Source organism: Nelumbo lutea, chromosome 1, assembly GCF_056320005.1.
Source record: "Nelumbo lutea isolate HS-2025 chromosome 1, American lotus-T2T, whole genome shotgun sequence".
NCBI lineage: Eukaryota > Viridiplantae > Streptophyta > Magnoliopsida > Proteales > Nelumbonaceae > Nelumbo > Nelumbo lutea.
Genome location: NC_142684.1, coordinates 147,600,223 through 147,612,445, shown reverse-complemented (window position 1 = coordinate 147,612,445; position 12,223 = coordinate 147,600,223). Strand labels below are relative to the sequence as shown.

The window sequence follows — 12,223 nt, the reverse complement described above, 5'->3', positions numbered from 1 at the left end:
TCATGAAAAGTTTTTTATTTAATTTTAAGCAAATTATCATTTTTTGTCTGATCCAAAATGCTGAAAAGCATTTTCATCTCAAAAGTTTAGAACAAATGGAGCCTTAAAAGTAATGGTAAAAGGGATTTCTAATCACTTGTATGGTTCTGGTCCAAATTAACAGGACCACCCTTACCAATTGTTAGTTACTAAGTGGTAAAAATATTGAGATGTAATTAAGAACAATAAACAAGTGATGATGGGTTGATGAAAAAGATAGGCATAGGTCATAGATGGAAAAGATATCATCATTCAAGTTGCGCTATTTTCTCCATAAGAAGGACATAAAATTTCTCTCAAGTTGAAATATTTTCAGCTATTATTTATTTCCATCCCTTTTACAATGCAAATTGCAAACGAAACCGTCGTCACCTGAAAATCTTTCCATCAATCTCACGTTCAAACAAACATGGTACCAACTGGCTCAATTTATAAGGTCTCCGACTGGTTGTGGCGGAGAGTTGGGATCACCAGGGATGGTAGCTTATGAGTAGGTAGGGGAACAGACTACCCCCGGTATCTCCGCATCAAAACAAACAAGCATAGCCCAAGAGAAAGGGAGAAAAAGATAAGGAGGTGATGTTTGATAATGGCTTCACGGGAAGTGGGGAGCTTTTCTGGTGTTTCCGTGAACCCTAAAAAGTAATGATAATTGTTTCACTGTACAGGGACACCAGAAGCGTTAAAGTTCAGCCAAGGTTACAGCTCCAACCTCCAACTCAAATTCAATTCTATGAAGACATGTTATGTGTCAGATTACGGAATCTTGAATCTACAGTGCTAGATGATGCCCTTAGGCTTGCTCGTATCCAAAACCATTGATCAGTGGATTTTCTTGGGTAAGTAGCTAGCTAATTGCCAAAACATGGTCTCTATTTCATTGATTCATTCTGCCAATAGGGATAGGGGATATAGACATAGACGATGGCAGCAAAGGCTATTCCATGTACAATGAACGGACCTCTAGGCTCTAGCCGAGTCATGTTTGTCCCCTGAAGAACATGTCAATCACGACGACAAGGAGCATACTCGTAGCATTCAAGTAAAGCAAGTACCATTATAAGACGACTCCTCCATTCCACAAAACACATTGTAAACAAGGAGATGTAGTGTTTGGCTCTTTGGGTAGACAATGCTCCCCTTCCAACTATGCATGTCATAGATAGAAGAACTTGGTATCATGACATATCAACCTGGGCATCCATTCCCTTCTGCACAATTAGGGATTTTATTTTTATTCTCTTTCAATAAGCAAGATGATGTTACTCTAAAAAGCCTAATGCATATACACAGAGTTTCCACAAAAAAATAAAATAAAAAAATGCCATACACACGAGGGAGAGAGTGAACAAGTACCCTTCTTATGATGATCCCAGAAAATTTCCCAGTCAAATTCATTCCGACATATCCAAATTATACAGTAGAGTTTCTTATAACATACAGAGAAGAGAATGGTGTCAAATTGTATTTCTTAGTTGCTTTATCAATGTGCACAAGTAATACAATACGGATTGCATAGCTTGCTCCTGAATTGCTTGCCCCACTCAAACCTATGGCTTGCTCATGATGGGGAAAATTACCGATCTTGCCAGGTTTAAGGTAATATGCAGGCAGACAAAAAACCATGAGAAGAAATTCTTTTCATGCAGTTGACCAAATGAGACCAAAAGATGGATAACCAGCTACAGCATCAGGTCCGTGATCTTTGCAGCTTCCCCAACAATCCTCTATGGTACTTACAACTCCATCAGAAACTTTGTTGCTTATCTCCATCTGGTTTTATTTGTAAGCCACGTTGAGCAAGCTTTCTCGAACCAGAATTATGAATACTTCCTCCTGCAACTTGGTTCATTTAAATCTTCTGTTTAAGAACATGGCGCAATTGGACTTTCTGGCTTTCCATTCTTGCCTCCAAAAGCTTTGCCTTCAAACTATTTTTCTGGATGCCCCGTGGCCATTCAATGCACCCCTTCATCCCTCGTGTTATGTGTGGATTCCCAGAGTCAGGTGAGCTCCATTGCCCCATCAAACTTGGAGGGCTGAGCCCACCTTCACCTAACCCTACTTCTGGTGAAACGATCCCCCCATTAGAAATTCTTCCATTTGAAATCCTTCCTTTCATCCCTTCAACTGAGATTATCCTGTAGTTTTCTCCATTACTGGGGCATGATTTCCAAAGTCTGGTTATGGATGATGCCTTCTTCGTGGGCCTTGCTGATACAGAACAAACTTCACTTATTTCAGTATTCGGGGTATCATGACCTGCATTATCTTCCCATTCTGTTCCACTCTCAGATACATTACTGTCTCTGTGCATCCTGTTAACAGAAGGATCACTCCCTTCCGGGGAATAACTTGAGCCCTGATCCTCAGCATGACTCACTGTCTCCCAGCCACTCCCATCTTCTTCTATCTCTCCATTTTGTTCAATGAACCCATTTGAATGCTTCTGCATGGAACTTTTATTCAACCCATTGACCTCAGGGCTCACAGTATGGATTTTGGAGGCCCGACTAGCAGGGCTATAACCTACGCATGGTTCAATCTCCCTTTCATTAGCTTCTCCCGGTTGGAGATCTTCAAAAACAGAAAAGATGTCCTCTGAGTTTGGGGGCTCATAAGTAAACTCTTTAATATCTTGAATCTTTACTGAGCCAGCTGCCTCTCGAAGCATCTCTGCTTCTCTCATCTCCACCACATCTGGAGTTGCACTTCTTGATCTCAGAAAAGCCTCCAGGTTTGCTATAAGCTTGCTCATCTGTGAATACTTCGCTTCTAGTGTTAATTTTGCATCAACCAGCTTCATCTGAACCCTTTCTTCACGCCAGACCTCAGCCATCTGTAACATCTTTCTCTCCTCATCCACTTCCTCACGAATTTTCATCGATTCCCTCTTCAATGCTTCAACTTCAGCCTTGTCTTCTCCAATTTCCTTTGCAAGCTCATCACAGACTTCCTCCATTAGCTCTCTGGCTTTTCTCTCCTTCTCATAATCTTGCATAAACCGCTTTGCAGATAGCTTGGCCTCTGCTAGCTCGTTGACCAATTTTGAGTTAACAATTTCCATCCTTTGACGGTTTTTCCTTTCCCTGTTCAAGTCATCCTTCATATCATCAATTATAGTGCGGATCTTCTCATGTTCTCTACTCCTCCATGTAGCCTTTTCCTCTGCAAGTTTCCTTAAGAAGTGCTCCAATTTCTTCTTTGAGGACCGGCGCTCAGACTCAAGCTCCTGAATCCGATTCCGAGCCTGCTCAAGTTCTGCTTGCAGAGTAGATATGACAGATACAGTGGTAGCCTGTTGGTCTTCAAGAAGCCCCATTCGGCCATAAAACTGGTAAACCTCATCTGATGTTTTAGAGCACCCAGGATCCCATTTTGTTGCTCCCTCCATTGCAGAATTAGGAAATTGTAAGGAAGGTTGGAGCTAGACAAGAGGGGGAAAACAAAATGGTCTAAGATCAGATAACGTAAATAATCAAAACAGGAAAAAATAAAGAGATAATAAAAAAGCTATTAGTCTATTACTATTAGCTACTGAGTGGTATTCATTTTGGATGCCTCAAAATACTGTTTGATCAAAAACATATAATGGGCATTTGATGGGCCAGAAATAAGAATGCCTTATTCTCCAACTGGCCAAGAGAATATGTTAGACGCGAGAGGATCAACCGCAGGATCAATCCTTGATATCAATATCTTCTATGTGGGACCCTACTGAATTGTGGGTCCCACGTAGTGCCTTGATCGTTTAATACACGTAGGGCACACGATGGGAAGTTGGAAAACATTTCCTAGTCCTCCCATCCATACCTCAGTAAGTCAGTATTGTTCCCATCTCAACTGATCAGGATCAATTGATCAGTAAAATGAAAAATCAAATAAAAAGATGTTAAGCTTTCGAAAAAAAAATAAAAATAAAAAGATGTTGATACCTTATACAGAATTCCATTCTTTGGACCATCGACAGAAACGGGGCTCTGCAACAGATCCTTTGCTTCTGCACCATACTCTTTGTTACTGCGATGACAGAGAAAAGGGACTCCTACATGCCCATTGCCGGGCTGCAGCAGAAAAGGAAACGATGAGAACAGATACTCAAGTTTCAAAGAAAGGCACGTCGTTCAGATCCCTTTAACCATTGAATCATTGGGAAATGCATTACACAAGTAAATTCGCGAAGTCGTGAGATGTGAACAAATCAAGAATTATATCGACGAAAACAAAGCGAAGAACAAAAGATAAAGAAACGAAACGGAAAATTTTTAATCCCAGCAACTGAATCCATTGCAATCTATAGAAATGTAATCGACAACCTAAACAGAAATTTCTGTTCACCGAGAGAATACAAAAGTACTGTAAACAGATTTGGAATCCTAAACCCTAGAAAATTCTGATATTGGGAGGATATTTCATTAAAATAGTATATTTGAAATCTGCTGCATACACGCCTGAAAGATGTTAAACGACACCATTTTAACAAGCCGAACACAGATATTACAAGCTAATCTTGTTACGGTGTTCGGACTATCCTTGAAAACCCTATAAAACGAGGATCAAAAGGAACACAGAATAGAATATGCAGTAAACCGCACTGGGGAAAGTCGAACCGTCACTTTTAAATAAGGAACGTTTACTAAAATTCTCTTCACGGAACCTAAAGAAGGACGGATCATGAATAAACAACATCGATATCGAAATACCTCAAGCCCAACTTTATTGGATGGCCTCTTCTGCAGAGCACGGCATTCTCCTGTACCTCCGGCTCCGGAAACCTCAGGCGGCTGCAAATGCCACAGCCCGGCAGCGAGCTTCCTGGCCGAAAGAGAAACCTCTACACTGCTCTTCACTTTCCGTCGACCTTTCCGACTAGACTCAGGCCCCTTATCGTTTTCAACAGTGAAATCACCGTCGTCAAACTTCCACCGTAAGAGGGGAGTAGCAGGTCCACTCCTCTTCCCACCTGGAGTTCCGTCTTTCTTCAGCCGGAATCCAGCAGCAGAAAATCCAGGGTTTCTGGTTTTCCTCCGCTGGGGCTTCCGATCGCTACATTTCTCTTGAAGATCCGAATCCGGTGATGGATTTAGGGTTTTTGAATAGAGTATTGCCGGTATTTTCGCCGGAAACTGACTTCTGTTGGATGTCTTCATCTCCTCCAACAAGACTCTGCCGCGATTGCAGCTCCGGAAGAGCTCCCGAGTGCGGTAGAGACTAAAGATAGAGCTTACGATCTGCTCCAAAATGCAGAGAGCAGAAAAAACACAGGTTTCGAGTTTCAGGGATTCTGTCGAGACAACTACGAGTATATTTTGTATATGTGTACGGGCATCGTATCCCTTTCGTATATACGGTCATTGGATTTTGTGGCATGCAACATACACAGCAATATATATTGTCGGAAAATACCAGGTAGCAATTAATAAAGTCTAACTTAAATTACTAAACTATCCTTCTAATTAATGAGAACTACGGGACTGTCAACTGAGCCGTTGGTTACCTAAAATGGGGTGTCGAGTGTCGTCAGGTCAGTAGGGGTAGTTCCGTAACTTGCTTTCGATGTCCTTGTATTTTTCATTTGATAAGAAAAGAATCCGAGGAAGCCTCCACGTGGAACCGACATAATGAGTTACACGTGGCAAACTCTACCTCGACAGCTGCTCGTGTGCGCGGGGCAACGCGACGAAAGTGGCACGCGATGGGGGGGACGGGCGTGGGGCCTACCTTGATTATCGAGCAATAGAAAATTAAAGCTTTAGATCTGATTTGGATAGTTTAATCTCATTTTACCATATTGATAGGATTGGAACTTTGACTAGTTTATATAAGCGCCGTTCTGGACGTAGTAGTCCGTCCATGAAGCCCGTTCGTAGGATCGTTAGAGCTACTCTTAGATGTTTGACATGTTTCTTTCATCAGAAGTGGGTCACCCTCACCCTCCGACGACAGGTAATGGTCACCCTCAAGGATGAGGAGGTTGATCTTGATGGATGCTTATGGTATAGGCTTAGGTTTACGTAAGGGACCAATCATTATCATTACCTTTACTAAAAATATAAACAATGCCCATACTTGTAATTGCATCACGCCAAACCACCATGTGAAGAACCTAATCTACGCACCTTATTCATTCTAGTGTGGGACCGACCGGCGGATTAAGACTCGGAATTCGGAAATGACTTACGGTGTTATTAGATAGTTTTGTATCTATAATAAAACATAATCAACGGCAGATTAGACTCGGGAAGCAAGTGTTTAGGTGCAAACATGATGTGAACCGTGAGATTTAGATGTGGGACCCAGACGTGATTCTTGCAAATAGATGATCAATATGGTTCGAAGGCGTACGTAGTTTCCGGTCCGACGGCTGACAGCTTGTACTTTCTCTGTATCATTTATTTCCAATAATCGATCGATCGATCGATCGGTGTAGCCATCGCATTGAAATCGGGATCAATCTGGATCACAGTTGCGTCTATATGGAGATACCACGATGGTCAAGTTCAACTTAAACGGTGTTGATGAAATCGATGTGAAAGGAACCCATTCGTGGGGACCACGTTGATGTAGATGTAGAAATTTTTTATGGAAAAGTACGGATACATACGATGTAGAGTTCTAAATTCCAGCCCCCCTACTACTAACCCTCTTCCTCTTATAAATCACATCCTGTTCATAAATTTGATATCAATTCACAGTCAGATGCATTCCCCCTGTACTTTACGGTTATAAAATTCTAATCTGGGCCGATTGATCATTTTCCCTTAAGAAGGATCACCGTCCACACTCAACAGTTCAACCAGAAACTGTTGGCCTTACTACCAATAAGAAGAGAGAGAGAAAAAAAAAAAAAGTCTGGTGACGGTTCGAAAATTTTGATCCGATTAAGAACAATTCAATATATTTGACGGGTTACTTGATCCAATTATTTCAATCGGATATGGATTTGGAACACCAAATAGGAGTTTACAATGGCTCCCATCACCGTAGGGGTGGGTAGGGGTGCTTATACTTTGAACAAAAATAAAATCCAGTTAACTGAAATGGTCGGTTCAACCAATATGAAAATATGACGATTAATTGAATCAATCGATAAATATATAAAATATAATATAATATATTATACATATTTTTAGTACTTATATTATAAAATTATATATTTATTGACAATAAATTATTAATTCAAAAAACTGATAAACCAAAGAATCAAATTGGCAATTGGTTAATCCAAACTATGAACACTCCTAAAGATGGGTTCCAAATTCCAAATTCCAACCACTCCACAGCCCTTCCTAAACCATTTGGGAGGGCTTATCCCGTGATTGAGCTGCTATGATAGTATCACTTCGGAAAAACTATCTTCACTGGAAAAGTTGATTTTTAGGTTCATATAAGCCTTAGTTTTGGCTTTTCAAACTTTTACTAATAGGGCTTCATAGCTTTGGGGGTTCCTTGCTCATATAATCTGGATCTGGTTTAGAGATAAAAGATTTTTGAAATTGAGAAAACAGAGGAAAGATAGTTTGATATCACCCACCCAACAAACTCATCCATCAGAAATCTGAGCCACACTAGGAAAGAAACATTCCTAGTGAAGCACCGACTGAGCTTTACTTACATGGACAAATGTCTACAGAATATTCTCCAATTTCCAACCTCCAAATCACATCCAAGACTGGAGATCATTAACGAATTTTATGGCCCACCTTCTACATCAACCTGATGAACAGTTTGATGGGTTCCACAGTACTGCATATTGAATGGACAAGAGGTTTGTTGGTTAGAGACCTTATTTCCCAACTAATATAAGCTCAGCCTCAGACAATTGTTTATAACCAAGATTTGGATCTTAGATGGAACCTCTTAACAAATTATGCTTTCATACACATTTGGGTTACACTAAGGCCCACTTGGTTGGGAGCCCAACTTGTCCATAAAATAATCTATTCAGCTATCATGCAGGCTAGTTAGGTTCAGAGAGACCAACGAGCTAATTAAACATTTCATAGAAAAAGATCCAGGTTAATTAATTAACTAATCCAGCTTAAACTTAAAGCTATCTTAATTAGTTGGGACAAGGTTTCTTTAGGTACACCATTTAAGAATTTCAGTCTTCTGACTACTAACTGCTAAATTAGTCATGTATCATGATTTTTGACTGAAACAAAATTTTCCAACAATTAATATTTTTTAAGCCAAAAAGGCAATAGTTTTACTTCAACTCAAAGTATCATTACACAGTTGATTAGCAATAATAAAATGACTTAGGAAGGAAAGAAGAATTATGTGGAGGAATCCGACTTCAGTAAGAGCAAAATTTGTTTCAACAGCCTTTATAGCCTTGCATTAGGAATATCACCGTAGTCATAAAAGATATTCCCAATGCAAAGTTATAAGGGACTAATCAAACGGTGCGAGCACTGACTTGTCCTGATAGAAGCCGGATTCTATGTGAAGTCGACGATATTGTTGTACTTAAACACAGCGAGGTATGAAGTTGCACTGTCATGGGGCCGGCATGCTGTACCAAGCAGGAATTGAAAGTTGGTAAGACAATCCAGCACTCTGGCCACAATCCATCGTAGTCTCCACAGAAAATTCACGAATAGGAAATTGACGACCTCCTCAATGGGGTGATCACTTTCTATGCAGATGAGATGCTCATCACCGAGCGAAGTTCTTTTCCAAGCATTATAATATGATATATGAGAGCTCCTCTGGCTCTTAGCCAATTCAGATTTTAGATTTTAGAGGCAACTTCACCACATAGAGTTCGGCTTTTACAATTTATATTCACGAGTGGCTTCAAATAAGCCATATAAGATAGTTTTATATTAAAGTCATATTTATATATGGAGAATGGCTTAATGGATATCCAGATTTAGTTTGGGTGGAGCCAATTAAAATGGCTGTGCTGATCCGGCATTGAAAAAAAAAAAAGAAAAAAAAAATCTCTTGATAAGATAAATAAGATTTTCTACTCTCACTATGACGTGTTTGAAGCACCAACTGGTTTATGATCACTTAATTATGAGGTTATACACTAGTAATTTGAAAATGGATATAGGGTGGAAATCAGTCGAGCTTTTCACAAGCCTTCAAGTCGAGTTTGAGCTTCATATATAGACTAATTTGTCAGCTTGACAGGCTCACGAGCCTAATGCATACATATATATATATATAATAAATCATTTTTATAATTCTTATTTTTTGTATATAAAATAAAAATAATTTTTATATGTATATTTTTTATTTTTTATATGTATGATAATAAATAATTTTTATTTTTTATAGGAAGCTTGGCTTGTGGTTGAATTCAAGTCGAGTCAAGCTGAATTTGAGCAAAAGTCTCAAGCCTGAGCCTAATAGAGCTTGAGCCTAACACTATTTTGGCGAGCTGAGCTCAAATAGCTAGGTATTCGACTTGGATCAACTCGAATCCACCCCTATGGATATTCCATCTTGGGGAAAAAGTAAGTGATGAGGGTAGATTCAGCCCTCCACTAACATCATGACACATGGCATCTAGGAACAACTAGGTGACACCCAGAACCACCTAAGCGACAACTTTCCTTAGCCAAAACGATTGAGTCCCAGCTAGCGACCTGGCACTGTCGTTGACTTAGAAACATGCCTCTAGCGCCGACCTGGCGACCTACCTGGCGACTTGCCTCTGGTGCCAACCTGGCAGCCTGCCTCTAGCGCCGACCTGGCGACTTACGAGACGTGCTCGTTGTCGATTAATACATGCATCCCATCACTCCTGGGTGTCTCAAAAGTTAGCCCTCACACCGAATGTTTTGGGAGAAACCGATTAAGGCGCAAAGATTGGCTTACGTGCACTACTACCTCCGAGCAGTTAGGCACATCCTCCTAGAGATCTCAGACGTGTTGCGTGATGCTCATGCCAAACAATGCCTATATAAAGGCCTTACCTCCAACCCCCCCGGGGGAGGGGGGGAGAGGCGCAATTTAGTTCTCGCAGCTCTCCAACTCTCTCACATTTAGCTGTCTTAAAATCTCTGGTTCGCTAACTTAAACATCGGAGTGCCCACCCCAGGTAAAGCAACCCGGGCACTCTGACATTGTGTCCTTGCAGGTCGCATCAGAGCCACCACTCCAACTCGTCACCACTTAGCTAGATATCAGAGCCACCTCTCCAGCTCGTCACCACCCAGGTAGACATTAGAGCCACCTCTCCAACTCGTCATCATTCAGTTAGGCTTCAGAGCCACCTTCCAAATAGGAACCATTCAGCCAAGCATCCAAGCCACATTCCAGGTAGGGAATATTCAGCCAAGCATTCGAGTCACCTGCCAACCGGGAGCTGTCGAAATGCGCATCATCAATTGGCACCGTCTATGGGAAACGCTACAAGAAGCTAATTCTCACATTCTAAAAGGCTTAGTCCTCTTCTTCTAGAAAGCTAAGATCTCACCTTTTAGAAACTAAAGTTCTCACATCCTAATTTCCATTTTTTATGATCTCAAAGGCACTTTTGAGCAACATCAACACCCAGAATGAATACCAGTTACTAGGGGGCAAAAACATCTATGATGAACTTGGAGAACTCCCCTTTGACATGCAGACAAGTTCAAGCCAAAGTTAGCATCCTTAGTGCCCTAGATAAATACACTGCTACTGTATGTGAACGCCCCTCTCCCTGTGGTAGAGCCATCAGTGGTTCCAGTTAGGATTGAAGCGTAGCAGTTCTATGACACTGTGTCCTTGTAGGTCGGAGTGCCCACCCTAGGATTGAATCCATCGCTAACTTAAGCATCGTGCCCACCCCAGGTAAAGCAACATGGGCACTCTGACACTGTATCCTTGTAGGTCACATCAAAGCCATCTCTCTAGCTCGTCACCACTCAGCTAGATATCAAAGCCACATTTCCAGCTCGTCACCACTTAGCCAGACACCAGAGCCACCTCTCCAGCTCGTCACCATTCAGTTAGGCGTCAGAGCCACCTCTCCAGCTTGTCACCTTTTAGTTAGGCATCCAAGCCACCTTCCAGGTAGGAACCATTTAGTCAGGAATCCAAGACACATTCCAGGTAGGGGTTATTCAGCCAGGCATCCGAGTCACCTACCAACCGGAAGCTACCGAAATGTGCATCATCAGTAAGGATTTTTTTTTTCTTATGGGGTCAAAACTAGTAAACATGGGTAGGGAACCAAAATATAGATGAGATTTGAATGAATATTGTGATCATTGGATATCTCCACTCCACAAAATAAAATACATTTCCATGCCCAATCATTTTTCCTATATTGATTCTTGAAAGACTTGATTTTTTTTTCTAAATAGACTTGATTTTGTTTGTGCATGGTAAATGAAACATACTTATTTTGTTGGAAACTTTATACATGGTTCTATTATTTTTTGCTTGGATTGATTGGATGAATGTTTTACAGATTGATCAAAACATGGAGTCACTTTTACATTCAAGTGGCAGGCCAGTGGTTCAACAATTCAGGTCAAATGGATCAAGTTGTAATATCATATTCATTAGACAATAATATAAAAAATAGAAAAATAAAAAATACCAAAACTTGCAAAAAAATTACCATAGGACTAATATTACATATTCATCATATTAAGTAAAAATCTAAAAATAAATATGATAAATTAATTGGGAACTTCTATTATTAATTATAGAGATGACTAAAAGTATAAAAACTCCAAAGAAAGGAATAAATGTATATGACTCATGCCTCACTAACCAAGTCAAGCAGCTATATTGTCTACATCACTACATCATTGTCCAAGGCGATGTTTGGAACCAATGTTGTTTCCTAAGAGGCGTTTTCTCATAAAACAATGCTACATAAGCATGTTGTTTTCCTGAAAAACGTTTGCTTATATTTTTTATTTGGTACCATTGGTGTTCCTATCATATACGCGCTTTTTAATGTCATATTAGCATATTGTTGCTAGTAATAGTAGAAAAATGAAAAACACCAAAAAGGGTGTTTTCTCATACCACACCTTTCAGAAAAGAAAAAAAAAAAACAGCTCACTAAACAACAACCATTTTCCCAAAAAGGAAATTTCTGATATGGCACTGATGCGACTAGGGGCTGATTCGAGCCGAGCTGAGCCGAATAGTACCAGTATCAAGCTCAGCTCGAGACTATTCTACAAGGTTCAAGCTCGGCTTGAGTCAAAAGTTCATAAGCTCAAGC

At 40.4% G+C, this 12,223-nt stretch overlaps 1 protein-coding gene across 1 annotated transcript; it reads right to left on the bottom strand.

Moving 5' to 3' along the window:
• Window positions 1–1,406: 1,406 nt before the first annotated feature.
• LOC148878238 (actin cytoskeleton-regulatory complex pan-like protein) lies at window positions 1,407–5,322 on the bottom strand. Its single transcript, XM_088951403.1, has 3 exons — window positions 4,743–5,322; window positions 3,975–4,103; window positions 1,407–3,466 (listed from the first exon to the last, which is right to left on the bottom strand). The coding sequence occupies exons 1-3, from the start codon at window positions 5,187–5,189 to the stop codon at window positions 1,892–1,894; spliced, it is 2,151 nt and encodes a 716-aa protein (XP_088807529.1). The 5' UTR covers window positions 5,190–5,322; the 3' UTR covers window positions 1,407–1,891.
• Between the last annotated feature and the right edge of the window lie 6,901 nt (window positions 5,323–12,223).

Excerpts from the sequence above, each read along its gene's own strand:
- LOC148878238 (XM_088951403.1), bottom strand. The coding sequence starts at position 5,189 with ATGAAGACATCCAACAGAAGTCAGTTTCCGGCGAAAATACCGGCAATA. Across the intron at positions 4,104-4,742 it reads CCAATAAAGTTGGGCTTGAG|CCCGGCAATGGGCATGTAGG; the intron begins GTATTTCGATAT and ends TTTCTGCTGCAG. Across the intron at positions 3,467-3,974 it reads AGAATGGAATTCTGTATAAG|CTCCAACCTTCCTTACAATT; the intron begins GTATCAACATCT and ends CCTCTTGTCTAG.